At 37.5% G+C, this 19576-nt stretch overlaps 1 protein-coding gene across 1 annotated transcript in view; it reads left to right on the forward strand.

Annotated features, from left to right (window-relative positions):
- The window catches only part of LOC308040429 (bifunctional heparan sulfate N-deacetylase/N-sulfotransferase 3), a gene marked incomplete at both ends in the record, with an annotated part of 62430 nt that overhangs the window by 20127 nt on the left and 22727 nt on the right, over positions 1-19576 (forward strand). The window contains 4 exons of the mRNA XM_080344426.1: positions 3186-3273; positions 6769-6923; positions 10481-10666; positions 13237-13365. Coding sequence (XP_080200552.1) covers positions 3186-3273; positions 6769-6923; positions 10481-10666; positions 13237-13365 — 558 coding nt within the window. The remainder of the gene's footprint in view (positions 1-3185; positions 3274-6768; positions 6924-10480; positions 10667-13236; positions 13366-19576) is intronic.

A 19576-nucleotide genomic window follows, 5' to 3' on the forward strand; every position in this document is an offset into this window, starting at 1 on the left:
AGAAGGTGATAACTGCACCAGCAAAATTAGTTCCCAGTGAAGAAGTCAACTCTGTGTTGCATTATCATAGAAATGTCATGGGGTTTTTGGTGCTTACAGCATAGAACTCCTTCCAGGTTGTGTTTCTCTGGCATTTCCAGCTGCTCTTGATTTTTTTCTCTTGTTTTCCCATTATGCTGAGACTACACTGAAGCTGGCAAGCTGAGAAGTTGTCAGAAAGGTGCAGGATAAGACCTTCAGCTCAAAAGATGCTCACAGTTCTTAATTTGGAGGGAAAGTACTGTGCAGCCCATTCAGGCCACTTTGCTGTCAAGCTGCACTCAGGATCTCTTTCATTCAACAATATGTACTGTTAACATAAGAAATGTATAACCGTATCATTTGTGTCCTACACTTTTAACTGTGCAAAGATAAAATTATTTCACTGAATGAGTTCCCAGCAGCTCAAGGATGGTTTTCATAATAAATCCTCTGCAGATTTGCTACCTTTCATTCGCATAAGAAGCCTCCTCAGTGATCTTTGCTCTCTCAGCCTGTGCAAAAGCCCTTGTTACACTGTTGGAAGATCTTTCTCTTAATATTCCACTTCAGAAGTCTCAAGCTTGTTTTCAATTATATCCATTCTGTGCTTCATTTTACTCCTTCCTTTAGAATGTCCCATGTTCACAGGGCACTTTTCAGGCTTTCCAGTGAAACAAGATGGACTTTATCTTACAAGTACTGTTCTTTGAAACCTCCTATACTCTTGCTGCTGGAGCTATACTGCTGAAGAACAGTGGGAGAGACAAATTACTCCCACATCTGAGAGGACCTTAAGAAATAGAAGGCAAAAAAATGACAATTCTTCCACATATCTAGCTTTATGTTTAGTATATATTTAATGAATGTGCTTAGGCATAATGTTCTGGTCTGCTGAAATGGTGAAGGAGGCAAATAGTACTGATGACTCAGAATTGAAACCACTCATGTTTCCTCAGCCGTGTCAGCAAAATTCAGTTTTGCAGTCCCCCGGGACAGGGACAAATGACTGTGTCTCCTATTGCTGCAGATCAGCTCCCTCAAGCACCAGCTTCCCTGAGTCAAACACGCTACAAGCTTAGTGTGTTCAATGGGGCATCAGATGCAGGACAGGAGAGGACTGGAGAGCGGCTGGGTCCCCACTTTGAGCTGTGCTGCAGTCTCTCAATGGGACCAGGTGGAAACGCTCAGCTCCGGAAAGGGCGTGCTGGCAAAGGCAAGCACAGAGCGGGGCCAGATGCACCAGCTGTGCTGTGTGGCCACCACTTACTAGGGACGGGGAGCTCCACTGGGCCTGCTGTCTCTTGAGGTTGATGTGCAGGGAAGCCCCTGCTATTGTCACTGGTTGCCTGATTTTGTCACTGTAATGCTGTAGGTATGATAGTTTAAGGAAACAGGCTTGACAGAGTTTGCAGATGGAGATTGTACTTTCATTAGATGAGCCCTGGAAAACACCTAAAGAAGAGCTTGTATACCTCTCTGATAAGGTGGATATCACCTCCATCTGTAAAACTGATCATATTTTAAGGATCGGTAACTTGACTATGTTATGCATATATACATAAAGCTGGACTTGATTTCCACACTAACATTTTATTTTTGTTGGAATTCCAGTTAAAAAAATAACTGTAGATAAATTACTCAAAAATGTTGAAAGTAACTATAGTTAAAATTCCTGGCTCATATTTTTCAGGGCATCAAATTGTCATTAAATTTCACGAGTGGGGAGCCCACTGTACCTTTAAACCTTTGAAAACCTCCAGTGATTTTAGTTGTGTGACTTTTTAAATACATTCCCCTTTCATAACATGCTTAGAGTTACTCATTTCTGACAAGAGTATTGCTTTTAGTCACTTTATTAAAATTGTTGTGCTACAATGTACATTGACTTTGAAAACTCTTTGCTGGGCTTTGACTTATAAATATTTCCTTTTCTTTCCAAGGTACTGCATGAGCGCCTGTGTCCAAGGGTTTGTGTGTGCTGTAGCTGGCCATACGCTTCTGATGTGCTGTGTACGGTGTCACAAATCTCCAAAGAATCCCTTATGTTCATAAATTAGCAACTACCAAGTGCTCAGTTGAAAACAGGCTATTTGGAGAAACTTGCACTCCAAGTCTCATTTTAGAAGAAGCTTTGTGTTCTTAAGTTTTGTTCTTGCTTTGCAAAGTTTTATTTTGAATTAGAAGGTTAGGTTTCTTTGTGATACCTGGAAAGCTGAAATAGTGGACAAGCAGAGCATAAGAGTTTGGGAGATAACTCCTGAAAGCAGTATGTAAATCTTGGGAATGACAAATCAAGAACAGTATTTTGAAATCAAAGAGTGAAGCTGTATCTGCCAAATAATAGCTTTCCCCTTTCTTCCTGCTTGCTGTTTTTTTGTTTGTACTAATGTAGTTGCACGTACATGTATGCTGAAAGCCAGTATGCTAACAGCCTGAGAAATCTGTCAGAATTTGGGGGAATTTAGAATTAAGTTATTTGATGTGGGGTAGTTTTCATCTTGCCTCTTTCTGTTGTTTTGTCTTGTTTTCATTGCCAGTAATTTTGAAACATAACTAAAATGCTGCATATGTATTTGACCTGATCTAGAGAAACAGGTTGCCCAGAGAGGCTGTAGGTGCCCCGTCTCTGGAAACTTTCAAGGCTGGGCTGGATGGGGCTCTGAGCAACCTGATGTAGTTGAACATGTCCCTGCTCATTGCAGCGGGGTTGGACAGGATGACTTTTAAAGGTCCCTTCCAACTCAAATCATTCTCTGATTCTAGAAAACACAATTCTGATAGATGCTGTTCGCCTTAGTGAACAGAGCAGCAGCTGGGGATATGAGATCTGAATTTCATTCTTGGCTGTGTCTCAGATTTAGTGAAGAATCAGTTGAAGGTCTTTTCTGTGGCCTGTGCCTTTGTTTTCCTGGCTGATGATCCAGGGAATAAAAACGTATTTAGTAGCTGGTCATCTAAATGAGGAAAACAATGGAGTTTGCATGCTGTCTTGAATCTTGTAATGAAAATATCTATTACTTCTTTTTCATATATAAAGAACTGGTTTTAAATAGCAAAACCAATTGAAAATATATATGCCTGTAAAAATACTTGTATTGTGAAATTAAATTTCTGTGCCAGGTGTAGTTTTCTACAGGTATGTTTATATGGTATTTTTCTTTCAGGCCCTGCTTGACACTCAGAATCTTTTGAGAGCTCAGATTACAAATTTTACTTTCAACCTGGGATTTTCAGGGAAATTTTATCACACAGGTAAGAATGAAATAATAAAATCACTTTCATTTTGATGGTGTTCTTTCTAGTATGAGGAAAACAGGGATAGGGACTAAGGGTCAGAGTAGAGAGAAGAGCTTCCTTCATAACAGAGTAACTAAAAAATCAAATTGTTCTTTCTTCCAGGCTGCTTTGTGTGATTTACTGATTTAAATATTTCTCCTGAAGTTATTATTCTGGATTAACCTTTTGTCTGAGCTGTAGTCCCTCTGGAAATAACCATGTAGGCAGAGTCTGTGAATGCCTCTTTGCAGCCACTTTTTTTTTAATTTCCTTTTTTTCCTTAAACAAACAAACAAAAAGGTGGTCATTCTTTGCATAATAGTCCAGTAAGTAGAGCAATGATGTGGAAATAGGAAAACCAGACTGTAGATTCTAAGAGAAAGACTAAACCCCTCAGAAAAGTGTCCTTTCAGACTGTTAAGTTTCCTGAATTAGAGGAAGGTTCCTCCTCCTGCAAGCTGGGACATACAGACATGGCAGAGTGACAGGGCCACGGGTAGAACTTGCAAGAGCCAGTGCAAGCATGGGATGACAGCTTTCTATAGGGTTTCTATGTATTACATATGTGTCATTGGATAACAGCAGAATCAATCCTGAGGGTGGAATAAACAAATCTCTTCTTGTTTCTTCATAATTTCATTCAAAGAGCGGGACAGGAAATTGGAGGTAGCACAGATGCTTGCTGCAGAGCCTGTCCCAGGAAATGGAGAGAGGGAGGCACGTAGAATTGGTGAACTGGATTTTTCTCCGCATCTGTTCCCTGACTGCACTTATGTGGTAGTTTTAGATAGGCTGGAACATGTCAGGATGAGGTACCTATAATTCTACTAATAAGCTGCAGTGTCTGCATTAGGTGCCAGTATGAAACAGATTGGATTCCTCTTCATCTTTTATTAAAATTCAGCTCCTTTCAACCTGTTGAGTGGTAAATTCCACTGATCAAATAAAATTTCCTATTGACTTAACTGAGAGATCTGTTGAGCTACCACAGTTCATCCTTTAGGACAGTTTAATCTCTACTGTAGAGATATCATAGCAGTAGATATTACCCATTACAATAGCTTCATATTTAAACCACTGTAGAAATAGGGAGAAATAAAAGATAAGGTATTGAATAGCATGTGATATAGAAGAAAGAAGGTGCTCTTTATGGACAAAAAAGAAAGAAATAAACACACAAGTGAAATAAGACAACATCAGAGTCTGGAAGAGAGAGACAAAGGACAACACAAGATAACATTATACTTGAAGGATATTAGCAGAAAAAGAGGGAAGTGACATGTCAGGTGAGACTAGGAACCAAAAATAGATTTATTCAAAACCAAAGATAAATATACAGAGCCTGAATATGCTCGACTGCTGCACATGTTACGTAGCAGAGGGGTGAGCATTCCTCTTCCTGTGCTCAGTTGTGCACCTTGGTCAGTATTATTTGCCATGTTAAGAAGAGGCAGGCAAAGAAGTTTATTATTCAGAGCTGAACAGGTGGAGAAGAGAGCAGCTGGGGCTGCACAGTCTCTCCACAGGTCTTTCTAGGCCTCAGAAGACTTCAGGTAAACTTGGTAAATGTCCAGGTGTCACCTGCACAGTGCAGAGAGACTAGAGATACCTTAATATATTCACATGCAGGATATCACTTGTTCCATCTATTCCCATCCCTTCCTCCCCCTTTGTCTTGCCTAGAATTGCCCAGCTAACAGTCCTGACCGCCAAGTTTGTCACCAGTGCCTCGGCAGGCAGAGGTACTTTCCAGACCACTTCTTGTGCCTCAGTTGACAGATGCTTTGGAGGGAGCATGCACATGGGCTTTCTGCTCTTGGTTGAGTGGGATTTGGTAAAGACATTGTGTGTTTGTAGTACAAACTGGCCCAGTTAGTGCATGTAAACTGAATGAGTTGAGCCGCTCTCTCTTACAGCTCATCCCTTGCTGTGGCTTTCTTCCTTTCATGATATGCTTTCTTCTCCACGATCTGGCTATCGTATGACCTTTAGGTATTCCTCTCAATTTCTTTGATACTGTGTGAACATCACACAGGGCCCCATGGACTGACATGGAGTCTTAAAATTTAATGATTCTACAAATCTTGATACATCATTGCATATGTCTGCCCGCATTTTTCATTCAGTGCTTTAGTTTCCTCAGAGATAATGAGGAATAAAATCACAACAGTGAAGGTATGTCAGACGAGGTTTATTGAAGGAATGAGGAGAAAGCAAAAGGCATATAATGCTAGTGAGAATATGGCCACATGATGTGAAAAACATCAGAGCTGAATGTTCATCTGAAAGGCTGAAAAAGGAGAATGCATGTTGCAAAATGCTGAAAGAAAGTGAATTTTTGTGAAAGTGAAAATTTGTGAAGTTGTGTTCATTGTTGGAGGGGGTGGGAACAATCAGATAAGCAGGAAACAGGCACACGTTGAAGAAGTGTTAAGATATACATTGTCAAAGTTTAGCTCATACAGTCTTTACAAGGCAGACTGTTAAGGGGCTATTTAAATTTGGCTGCCTTTGACAGGACTAGCCGGTCACTGGGATGAGGATAGATATCTGGGTTTAGGGGTGTGCAGGGTGTCCCGCCAACCCCCACCCTCCACATAGTACCCTGTGTACACGGGGGCGTCCCTGTGGGTAGCGGGGGTGCAGCTACCTCTCTTGCAGGCTTGGGAGGATTTATGAGCCTCAAAGCAACCAGGCAGCTCAGGGTGAGAGGACAGCCCTGCCGCTGGGTTATTGCTTGCGGCAGCTGCAGCAGGAGAGGTGTGGGAGAGCGGCGGGGCCATGCGCTGCTGGACGAGCGATTCCCCTTCACCAGCTCAGCCGCCAGCAATGACGGCAGGGCCTGTTCTGGCACCACATCCTCAGGAACGGGCAGGACAGCAGCTGGAAGACAGGCCGGGGACCTGAGAAATAACTCGATGAGCTCCAGCCACCTTTTGTCTCTTCAAAGATGCAGATTTCTGATATACGCCATAATCAGAAAAACAAGAATTAGCAGGGAAGCAAAAATAATTGTATTATGCATTATATTTTGAAAAGGCTGCTGGGAAAAATACTTCAAGATATAGTTAATGAAAGGCAAAGAAGTTGGATCAAGGAGTGAATTTAATTTGGGCAACGAATGCAAAAAAAGAATTGTCGACTTTTTCATTTATACTCTTTAGTAAATGATCTTGTATACAATTTCTTCAACTCTGTCCTTTAGCTGCTAATGTTACACGCATAGCACATGTGTGCGGGAACTGTGCTGTGCCATGCGTTCAAGATGCTGTGAAAATGGGGCTCTCAGTCTTTTACTTGGCTAGAAGTACTTTAGGAAAAGGGATTTGTATTTGGAAACATTTTAAAATCCGCAGTACTTAAATGGTCACATTTGATTGTGTTAATTTCATTCTTATATTTTCAGACATTTGTAAGAATATAATAAAAGTAGAGATTTTCTTTGGGGGATACTCTTTTTTCTTTCTGCAGGCACTGAGGAGGAAGATGAAGGCGATGACCTGTTGTTGAGGTCTGTAGATGAGTTTTGGTGGTTTCCCCATATGTGGAGTCACATGCAGCCACATCTCTTCCACAATGAGTCGTCACTGGTGGAGCAGATGATCCTCAACAAAAAATTCGCCTTAGTGAGTTGTATTTTTTGCATTTTATGTTGAATTTCGGTATTCAGAAACCATTATTCCTATTTTGTTGGAAAATCAGTCCTTGTAGAATTTGTTTTCATGTCAAGTAATTGCAAAAAAAAAAGAAGTTTTGATAAAGTGATTTTTGCAGTCACTGTATTTTGTGCTTTGAAAATTCTTTCTCTATACAGTTTGGATTTTCTTCTCAATTAAATTTGTTTTCTGCATTACTTTATAAAAGATTTTTAATGGAAAAATTCTTTTGGAATGTGGAATTAATACATTCCCATCTTAGAAATTCAATATAGATAAAAATTATTCCATTTCAATATTGTCCAAATAACCCATTGTTTAGATTAGAAAAAAATCCAGTTTTCTGAAAGAAGAAACACTCCATCGAAATATATCAAATGACTTTGTGAAAACACTTCATGTTAGAATTAACAAAGTGTGCTGCATGCTTTTCTGCGGTGGTACCCGTTAACATCTTATATATTCCCTCTGGATCAGCTTTATGAACTTTTTTTTTTGAAAATCATTGCCTTTACTAATTTTTTGTTCACAGCAAAGCTCTGAAAACAGTTTCAGTGAGAATATAAGAAAAAGTAAAACCAGATCTTTAGGTCTGAGTATACCAGAGAAACAGACTCACCTTTTCTCTACAGTTACTTTCATACAATAGCATGAAACTGCCATATATAGTACGTATTGTTTGTCTGAAGAAATGGTCCAATGTGAAGACACAAAGTGTTAGATCAGAATACTTCAGCAAACTTAAGCAAAATGTTTGCTGAAATACACCTACTCTTCCAACAGCCTAACTTTACTTCTCTCTTTTCAAAATACAGTGGTTGCTCTTTAGCTGGCAAGTAATGACTTTGTTCCTTGAAATATCGGAACAAAAACAAGGATGTGCTTGTGATCATGTGTCAGTGAGTGCAGGAGGAAGGCAGAGACCTAGAATATTGAGCAATTAAAATTTGTAATTGAAAACTTCGCTCTTAAGTATACTCTTTCTTTCTACCAAAGACTGTACTAGGTTTACTGTAAACTGGAGTACTGAGTAAAGGCCAGCTCAATTTTATTCTTTGTTTAAAGAAAACATTTCAGTGAAAGTTGAAACCATGAAAATTTTAAAATCCTATGTCCAAACTTCCTTTTTTTTTCTGTGATTCTGTGTACTTTGCAAGTTCCACTGGAAATTAAATTAGTTCTTGTAGTTCTGGTGTGATGCAAAAAGACTTAAGAAATCCTCTGGGATTAGTCCACAGTATGCAACCATTGAAGTATGTTACTAGAATAATTCATATTCAACCCTGGTTTTGATAATTTCATCTAATTTTCTGTTTTCTTGCCTACTTTATATGCCCTTAATACTTATAGATACCTTATATTACACTTACATATAGCTTCAGACGTGAAGTTACTCATTAGATTTGCTTAAAGCATTTAGATTAACAACAAAGTATCCTGCCTTTTTGAAAGAGGCTGAAATTGTTGGTGCTTCATGCATTATTGAACTGAATGTGCATATCGTGCGTGAAATGCTCAACTTGGGAATTATAGTTGCTAAGAAATAATAGATATTAATACATTAAAGTGATAGGCTCATAATTAGAATGAAATATTTTAATTACATCTTTACTACAGCATATTGTTAAACTTGAGGGAAAAACCCTTAAAATTCAGACGTTTGTTTATAGCTGAATGAAGGAGATTAAATGGGACATTAGAGAATGCAATTTCTTAGATGTTCTGTGAAGATTTTTCTTTCTGATGTTCATGCATGCTTGAGTGAAGTAGAAAAGATAGAACGATGAGAAATTGAAATATCTGTGATGGAATTAAATAGTGTGAAGCCATATAACTTGATGGCATAACTATTCTTTATCTCCTCATGCAGTAAATCCAATACGCCAGATCTTAATCATTCTCATTTTGGCAGATTACCCGTAGTGCACCCCCGGTGTAAACTGGCAGATGAAGTGCTCCCTGCTGCAGCTGATGGGCTGTTTGGGTCTTACCCAGGAGCGCGATGGCCTTACATGAATTCCAAAAGCTCTACCAGCCTTGGAATGATAAAATTTTACACCCCAGTGTGTGTGCCATAAAGTGCTAAAGGGAAATATTAGTTTCACCAGTATTTTAAATATTGAAAAATTATAGTTCTCAAGTGTGATTAAATCATACCTGTCTGTTACACGTGCCATTACGCTAAGTCCAAAGTACCCTTGAATAAGGAAAAAATAGCTTTCTTCCCTTGCAGCCTTCACAGCTTTAAAGTCTAGTTTCTCATTTTTTTCGAGACCAGAAGCAAATTCTGCTTTTTGTGAGTACACGTTGTTTTGACCTATTAGTAAAGCTGTCAGATTTGAATTATAACAGTTAGTCTAATATTGAATCCTGAATATTTAAGCTTTTAAGTCCAGTATCTTAGCATTCCTGCAGTAATCCACTGCTCCACCAGAAAAGATTAAGATGACCTGTTTCACGCACCTGTTTTTCTTTGAGATAAGAGAGTTTTCCATATTCCTTAGTAACTAGTTTATTCAAAGGAAGAGACCAAGTATCAGCCTATATTTACCTCTGCACACAAAGTGTGATTTAAAAATATGATGAATATGACAATAAAAATACAAAAAATGTAAAAGACTCTTGAACAGAATTCAAAGATCATTCAAAGGCAGTTTTCCTAAATTGTTGCAACGCAGCAACATCTTATGGACAGTGGATTCTGCTAATCAGACCATTACAGGAATACCTGCTGTATAGTGTTCCCTTGAAAAGTAACCTGGAAGAAAAGACAAAAGGTGTCAAAATTCATTAGAGTGTGTTGGAAACCACCAACTGGAAAGAAAACATATTCAATGTCAAGAGAAGGTAATAGCTGCAAGGTCACGTATGTAAACTAGATAAGTGACAGGAGTCTGCAAAAATGAAAGATGTGCTACAAAAGAGGTTAGTCTACAACATCTACCTATTCTCCTTAGAATTTTACAAGCTTTTGTCTCTTCTCCTTTTTTAAAATGACACTAAAGTGATTCAGCAGGTTTTTCAATACGGCTTCATGCTTTGAGTGACTAGAAGGGAAATGCAGTGACTTTCTGTGAAATTCAGCTAACAATCCAAGTAATAGTGTAGGTACATGTCGTGGAAATCACATTTTTGTTATTGTAACTCCCAAATGCTACCTGTTGTGTTGAATATGTGCCAGTAATTTTATCTCTGAATTCTTAGTTTGTGAGCAAATTCCTTAGAAGAACTAGAAAGAGTGCAGCTTTCTGTTTAATGTATTGATTGAAGTAATCAGTGTAATATACATTTACATCACTCTTCCCTAGATAGTCATAAAAATATTTATTGAAAAGGCTTTTGTATTAAAATCCTTCATTTCATTTTCCCCACGCTGCCTTCCATCTCCCTTACTTATTAGTGTATTTTGATATCACCATTATTCACATTTCAGACCTGGTTTTGATCTCTCACAAAGGATTTGAGAAATGCTGAAACATCAAATTTCTTACATTTTTGAAAGCAGTCATTGTTCTGTTCTATTTTAGGAACATGGCATTCCAACAGATTTGGGCTATGCAGTGGCTCCGCACCATTCTGGGGTCTATCCAGTACACGTCCAACTTTATGATGCCTGGAAAAAGGTCTGGAATATCAGAGTTACTAGCACAGAAGAATACCCACATCTGAAGCCTGCAAGATACAGACGAGGCTTCATCCACAAAAATATCATGGTGAGTTGTATTTATGATGTTCATATTACAAGCACTCTACCGTTTGATGAACAATTTATTTCTAAGTGGAAAAGCATGGTATCCTGAAAGTTCACGTTGTGAGAAGCACATATTGCTGTGCATAAGTAGCAAGATATATTTGACAGTATCTTGTTAATTAAAATCGGTCTGTTGCTGATGATGTTACTTCTGATGAAGGTGGCCTCTAGGCACCCCGCTGTTAACAGTTGCCAGGCTGTTAACTGTTCTAGTCCTACTGTTAATATTGGTGCAGAGATCTCAAGGAAAAAATCAACTTTGCATCTTTTAACAGAATATTATGGGTTAGATTTTTAGCAGGTTTTAAATTTGCATTATATGATTAACTGCAAAAGAGTTTTGCCAGTTTCTGCCATCTGAGAATCTGGGTCTTGGTGCATAAATATTTCTTTTCTTCTATTTGAGCAGTGCACAGTTGCCCTCCTTTTGCTTCTTGCCATGCAGAAATGTGAACTGTGCTTTGAGCTGTGGCTTAACCTGCATTGAGCCCAGCCCAGCAGTCTGGACACAGGGCAGACATTCCCAAGAAGGTTGAAGGGAAGGAGGGCACACCCGCCCTTGCCCGCCTGCTACCTCCAGGCTATGAAACAGCCACAAGTCAAATCACACAATTTTTCCGTATTACATAATTCACAGTGTTGTTTGCTGACAGCAGTATTTGCCAAACGGGGTTATACACAACTGACACGAAAAGCGTTATGCTAACACCATCTGGTCACTGAGGTGTAGGTTATTTCTGATTCACATAATGTCATTATTACCTCAGAAGTGTTTCAAAACAACTTTCTAAAATACTTGATGATATGTTCCTTGAGTGACTTTCTTTTGGAGCATGTAGGAGAGCAGTGAATGGGAAAGATCCATGTGTGTGTGCTGTGTTATACTTCTAGTTGCAACAAGCAGTTTTGGAGGGTCAAGTCCCTTAGCACAAGAGCTGCCACTTAGCTTATAACATAATAAAAAGTCCGTGAGTTACCATAGATACCACTTTTCTAAGCCAAATACTGATGTTTAAAAGTTTAGATCTATTTTTGGATGAAGGAAACTAAAGTGATCTCCAGACACCCAGCAAAAAAATTGACACCATACAGATTTGAGCTACAGTTTGTTTGCCTCAAAGCAATAGCTGCATGTAAAATAATGGGTTTGTGGATATGCTCAGGGGGCATGAAGCATTTGAGAAAGATTGATTGACTCTCAGAATCTCCAAAAATCTCTTCCATAAATTTTTGTAAAAACATATCATTTGAAGATGCATAATGAGATATAACACAAGGACACTAGGGCCAAAAATCTATTTCCAAGAACAGTTGTGTAAAACCACCTGTTTGGGGAATTTCAAGCTGCCAGTTCTTCAGGGCAAATGCATTAATATTTTACATCTGCAGGCTTATGCCGATGAATACATGTGGTAGGAAAATAATTGTGTAATATTTGCCAGAGCATTTCCCATTCAGTGCAGCTTTAATGCCTCCCTCTGTGAAGAATTGCTCTCGTATTTTGTCAGTGAAATCTGGAGTTTTTTAAGAAGTATATGCAAGTTTATTGCAAATACACAAATTCCACACATTTTCTGACAATGCTGAATTTATGATCTGTGGTCACGATATCCTATACATTACAAAAATGATGTTGGGATATGAAACTACAAGAAATAAAGAGTATCTACAAAACCATAGTCTATGTCAAGTAAGGAATTTGTATGTTTTAAAAGTTTAAGCTATTATATAATATTATAAATTGGACCAAGAATTTCGAGAGCAATGCCAGTTTAAGAACTGTATTTGAACATCAATACTCTGCTGTTTTTCCATTAAAAATAGACATAATTTAAATACTGTCCAGTGAATTATTTTCTGAAGTTGATAGAAAACATTTTGAAGTTCTACTGGAAAACCTAACTGCATTTGTTAGTTATTCCTATTCAAAAGACTAGTTCTTTGCTGCTTTTTAAAAATCCATGCTTTTGTTTATGCTACTTTTTATTGCAATCTGTGTAATAAAACTAGCACGGTTGAGTGAGAAGCAAATATTGTAATACAAGTCATCTTTCAAATGAAAAGTGGAACTGAATAATACAATATAGACTGATAATATTTCAGGTTATGTTTGAAATTATTTTAAAATCTCAGAAATCTTTGATGACCAGACTTCAAATGCATATTGTTATTATCAAGTGTTACAGACAAAATTAGTTTGAGGAGGTTCCTGAATTGTAACTTACCAGTTAAGATCAATCTCCAGTTTTAAACAAAATGTGATGAATTTTTGGACGTTATGATTTCACTGATAGTAAAAATGTTGTTTCTTTCAGTGAGCACTATTTATTGATCTGCCAGTGTATTAATCCAACTAAGATCATGATTGACTTCTGGAAAAGTTGTGATGCCAAATCTACCCAGCAATTATCAGCAAGAAACATTATCAGTTATATTTTACTTATCTGACACCTATTATCTCATGAAAAGTATAAACATTTTTGTTCTGTGCATTTCTCTTGATTTTTTTTACTTTTTTTAAAATAAATGTAGGTGCTTCCTAGGCAAACTTGTGGCTTATTTACCCACACCATTTTCTATAAAGAGTATCCTGGAGGCCCAAAGGAACTAGACAAAAGTATCCAAGGAGGAGAGTTGTTCTTCACAGTGGTTCTCAATCCGGTAAGTACAATGTATTTTTTTTTTAATTAGTTAAAGGAGAAGTTATTAAATGCTTCAAGGCTAATCAGCTGGGTCTCCCAAACAGTGATGATTGGTCACTGTGAGCTCTTCTGCTTTTTCAGTTCATTAATTTAATATCTAATATTGTGTGTGTGCTGTTAGTTGTACAAAGATATCTGCTTTTTTTTGTCAACTGATTTATTAGTAATGCTGTAGTAGCAACCGTTCTAGTTCTTCTTTACTTTTGTACAAAATAGGGACACCAAGATTTAATTTTTAAAATAATTCAAGCATTAAAAATGGGGTTTACTATGAGATGAGTACCTCAGGCAAAGTCTATTACCCTACTTTGCCAGATTAACGTTGGGAACAGTCATTGATTTGAGAAAGTTACAAGCAATAGGTGCTTGCACTTAAACCCTTTTTAAGCATTTTCAGTTGCCAAGTCATAATAGCTTCATAGTAAACGAACCACGTAGTTAATACATCTGCTTAATCTGTCATTTATCTTTAATGGAAGAATAAAAAACAAAGGTGGTTATGAAACTACAGAATACTGGCAGAACAGTATAGTACTTCAAAGTAGCAGTTGCATCAAGACTGACCTTTCAGACAAGCTTTTAGGTGAGTTTTTCAGCCAAAGTCCAAATGAAACACGTAAATAAAATTTACCTATTTTGTACAAATGTAATCACTAGGATTCATTTTTTTCAGAACACCAAAGGGAACAGCTCTAATCCTTTGGAATAATAGCCTAAATATTTTTGTGCCCTTTTTTAATCTTCCATAATTTAATGGAAGCCCAAAGGAAAAAACTCTTCTGTCAGTGACTTTAGAAATTTCTAAGCAGGTGTGGTTTTCAAGCCTTGAATTCTTTCAGGCCATAATTTTGATTCTTCTTACAGTGTTTTGTTCTCCTTTTTCATGTTCACACAGTAGAATTAGGAAATAAAAACTTCACTTCCTGAGCACACACGTGATCTCCCTGCTAGAGGATGGCAGTAGTCCCAGTCCCAATTTTGATTATATATATCATGTCAGGCACAACACGTTAACAAAGGAGAGGCATGGAAAATTCCTTGGATGGAAGGTATTGGTACTATAGCAATGCTCTGGCAATATGTGGATTTTAAGTACAGGCTACTAGCTTAACAAACAAGACTTGGAGTAAGATATATAGTAACAACATTTTGAGACAGCACGATCTGTATTCCATAATGAAACACAGCCACAACTTAGCCAAAACACATTTTACCGTCTTACTATGGTGGGGAAACAAAAATTTAGTGTGGTTGCTCGAGGCATAAACCCTTTATATTAAAAGAATGAAGAGAATAGAGAAGAAGACAAGATAAATAGTGAAACAATCATTATTATTGGTATTAATCTTGGAAGTTTAATCATGCCTGCTTAAAATCCTTATATATTACTGAGATCTTTGATTTATGCGTTGCATTGTGGACTGTGTGATCACCTAGTTCTGATAAATATGATATCCCCAATAAAATACAGGCTAAAATAATAGAAATTGAATGCACTGTTTTCTAAATACAACTGTAAATGAATATCAGGCCAAAATTTTCCCAAGACAAATTGTTGCGATCCTTTTACAGAGTGACTTTGAAAAGACAGTCAGTCTGGTTTTAAATATCTGCTTATAAGCAGGTTCTAAAGTTGTAAGCATTAGCCTGTCATGTAATCAATTTAAAGATTATGGTATGTGTCTTTGTGTTTTTTAAGTATTACATGTATTTATACTATAATTTGCAAGTCAGAGTTGGGCAAAGATTAGGCATTAAAATGAAAACTAAGTAGCTTTAGAAATGTGTCTAATTATGAAATGGCATTTTGGATTTCATAAGCTTTCCTGTGTTTTCATTCAAATTGCCGGGATTCCTTGACATTGAACACCCAGCCTTTCAGAGGATGCAAAAATACCACTATGAGTCATGTTCTAAACATTTTCACTGATGCAAACCTATGAAGAAGAAACCTAGGAATCATTACAATGTCAGCTAAACAATATTCTCAACAATATTTAGTTTCCAAAAACGGAAAATGTGGGTATAGATTAAATGTAAATCTTAACAAAGGCCCTCATTACATTTGCTGCTTTAATTTGGATCATTGATTTTAAGTGGCTATAGTTTCTGAGGTGTAAGGTGTTAGGGCGAGAGTTTAGAAACCGAGCATCCTACACTGAAATAAATGCCCTTAAGAATAATGCCCCAAATTTCTTTGCAATGTGGCTGAGCAATGGTAGCTATTCACAAGAGAGGCTCTGCTTCATTATAGTACGTTAGATCAACCACAATCTGCAGAATAAACCACAAAAAAACCCCACAGGATCGATCATACGTGCATCTGTCAGCTTTTGACATGAGAACCTGTGTTATCACCCTGTTCCCAGGGCACCTGATGGGCAGAGATCCTGCAGGTAACCAAAGTGTCAGTCCACACAGGAAACCCTGCTGGGCCAACAGTCTCTGCAGGTTGTTTTATATGGGAACTAGGAGTTGGTTTGCTGGAGTAGCTGATCTTGTGGTTGGCAAGCTATATTTGTTGGGTGTGCACTTATATCCCTGCTCTGCTGGTTTGATTGCAATCTGATGGTGGCTGGAAAGTGATCTTGACAGTTCTGCCCATTGTGTTCATAAAGTATCTAGAATGCTGAAGTGCCACCAAGCTGAAAAATAGCCCAAGTAGTACTATAACACGTTATCTATTTTCCCAATAGTATTTTCTATGCCTGTCTTCTGTTAAAGATTTTGCTGACTTCAGTGGCCCTTAGGCAAGATTGTACTATTTCAGGATCTTGCACAAAAAAAAAAGCACCTTCAGCAGCCCTATATTATTAGCATACTGGTATTATTTTCCCACCTTATTGGTTGGATAATTGACTTAGAGGGAGGTTGTGTGACTTGCACTAATTTAGCCAGGGAATTCTGTAGGAAAGGCACAAGGAAAACACAGATTGTAGAAGTCTTCAGTGGTGTATTATACAACCAGACAGCTGTCTTATTATTTCACATTGTTACTTTTTTTCCCATCATTGCTTCTTTTTTTCCCCCATTTTTATGTTTTGAGTAGCAATGGTTTCACATAAGAGCACAAGGGTGGCTTTCTTCTTGTTCCCACTGCTTAGTAAACTCTTCCTTATAGGAAGGAATGAGAATGTCAGTGGAAACAGCTGGCAACAAAGAGGTATAACCTACTAAGTGGTATCAATACCACATTAAGAGAATCACAGCAAGAGATGATCCTAGCAATTAAAAGGAGACTGAATTAAGCATATTTGCCTTTTAACTTCCTTTATAAATGTTTAAACAACCAAGGTTTAAGGATTTGGCTCTGCTATGCTAAAGTAAGAAAGCTTCATTTATTTAATATGGCATCCCTTTATAAAGAAAATATTATTTCTTTATCAATTTATTTAGCATTAATTTCACCAGAAACATCTCAAGATAAATCCCATTTTTTTTAATATTTAAATCAGCATATTTAAATGAAGAATCTGTACTGACTTGAAAACATTTTAGCAAGTATTTTGATTTTTCCTGATAAACTTGTAAGAATCTTCAGTGACTCCAGATTCAACTGTCTCTGTCTGCAATATTTCTGTTAAACATCTCTTTGAATGAAATCGTACCAGTCTTCTAACTATGCCTTATAAATGATGAAGTGAGCAATTAGATTTTGAGCTATATATACTGATGAGGTAGGTATAGACATGACCATCAACTGTAGCGTTTCTTGTCAGGTTTGCTAATAAATCTCTGTCCATGCTGACAAGACTCTACCAACACTTCAGAACCACTGTGAAAATAATTAGACTGAAGAACCAGGAACAACTAAACATAGCTGAACTGAACATGCCTTTGCAAAAACTATTTGAATACTTCTTTCTATCTGCCACAGTATATTTTCCTCATCTGCAACTAGGAACATATATAGATACTGCTTCTTTATGAAAATACGTCTGTACAGGTTAGTTATCTGTCTGTGCCATAGCTGTTGCTTCTCTAGGCAGTTGATGTGGGACATGTACAATAAAATAAGCTATGTAAGAACTGTGACCAGAAGAGTTCAAAGAGCACTGATACAATATTCAGAGACCCAAGTTACGAATCACCTGCTTTTAGTTCGTACATGTGTTGCAATGGATTTAAGTACCAAAACTTGATTAACTGAGAACATAATTTTTAAAGTAACTAAGACTATCTATTACAAAATTACTTATTTGATATATAACAGCACTGTGGAACCATTAACAAGAACGTAATAAATCTGAGTAATGTCTTGCTGAGTAGCTATACATGTTATGATAATACATGAACATAAAGGCTCTACACCCTTTATCTTTCCAAAACTGTGAGTGGAAGAGGATTCTGCTAATTGCAGCATTTTCTCTAATGATGTGGGTGTTCTCCCAGGAGAGCAGCTATTAGAGATGTGCTATTAGAGCAGTTTTTGTCCGATGAACAATTGAAATTCGCTCGCCTGTCCCACAGGGCGGATGGAGGCTGCAGACTAGGAGGCAAACAGACCGACCGGTGCTTGTTCTCCTTGAGGCTGCACAAACAATAGGAACATGAGTTCCCTGTTCTTGCTTATAGTTAAGCCCATTTTAAAAGGCATCATTGTGAACAGCGTGTTATATCCCAGTAACAAAAGAGAAAGGTTCCTATATGTGAGCTGGTATATTTGGATTCCGTGGAACATAGATAAATCAACAACCTGAACATGTGATTCTGCACATTTTGCACAGTGAAGTCAGTGGGATTTTTCCCATTTCCTCCCTCTTGTCATTCCTCTTAGTGGGATAATACATAGGTATATCCACGTTCCTTATTCTTTAAGGCATTGACATGCTGTGGAAGAAATAGGGTGGAAAATTATGGTGTTGTATAGTGAATTGTGGAAATCCATGGTTAGGGGTTCCTCCAGAACACACTTCAGACTTGATCGTATTGGTAAAGGTGGAAGCTGGTGACTGAACAGGACTATGAAGGACTGAGAAAAACTCTACTTTGAAGTAAAATCAAAATGATCAAGATTGATTACATTTGAATTTAGATGAAAAACAGAACCAACTACGAAATTGTATGAAGAATCTAGGCATTAACTCCTGTTGTCTGTCTTGAAACAGAAAACCAGAGGATAACCACTTAAATGAGGATGAGCATTTAAATGAGAATGGTATCAGAATCTTGCTCTAATGTGGTGTTTTTGTCATCAAGAACTTGCCAAGATTTTAAATACAGAATTAAATTTGGCTGGATATTCACATCTGTAGTAGTTGGTAGGACATGGATTCCATATAAACTTCCATGCTTTATGTAATTCTTAAAAGAAGGGAAGATTGCTTTTCAGACATCTCCCAGCTGTAAAGTATCCTGTACTTTTCCTCATACATATATGATACCATCTGCTTCTGTAGACATCATATTGCACTGGATAAACAGGGCAAACACAGGGCAGGCCTACTAGTTCTATTGTTTCTTGGTTGGTTGGTTGGTTTGCTTTAATATGGAAAAGCTTACTCTTTTTTCCAAGTGCAAAGTTTCAGCAATAGAAACAAAATCTGTGAAGCAGACCGACAATATTAATGGGGATATATCTCATCTGCTTTTTAAAAGTTTGTAAGATTTTATTAATAGATTAATATTCCAATTTGTTAATCTATTTGTTTTCAGATGATCATGTGGAAGGTATGTTTTGATTCTAAAATCCAAGCAGTCTAGTAAACCCAGACTGCACCTTTGATGAGAGTCATAGTCTAAAACAATATTGTATGCTTCTCCTTTTCTGTTGCCATCAGTGAAAGTTAAGGTGTCTCTTGTTTAACTTGTACAAGACATGCATAACCCTGTCCTAAAATATCATTTGAACTATGGAAGATATACATTCAGAGCTTTGCTATCCTACAAGATGTTCAAGGGAAAACAATGGTTCATAGAAATCTTCTATACCTTTTCTGCCCCCAAGTAAAACAAGCAGAACATAATACGGTAATTCCATTACACACACTTATCTGCACTTCTCTTAGGAAGTACTATATGTCTACAGACCTAAAGGAAAAGGAAAATGTTGTTTGGAGAGGAATTTGGTGTAAGCCTTGAAATGGTTGACAGCCTAGCAATGAAACTGATGTGTAGCCAGCTGTGTGTTCTCCATGTGGTTCCAGCAGTAGTGATCAAGAGGGGAGACT

This window comes from Nesoenas mayeri, assembly GCF_963082525.1.
Source record: "Nesoenas mayeri genome assembly, chromosome: 4".
Lineage (NCBI taxonomy): Eukaryota > Metazoa > Chordata > Aves > Columbiformes > Columbidae > Nesoenas > Nesoenas mayeri.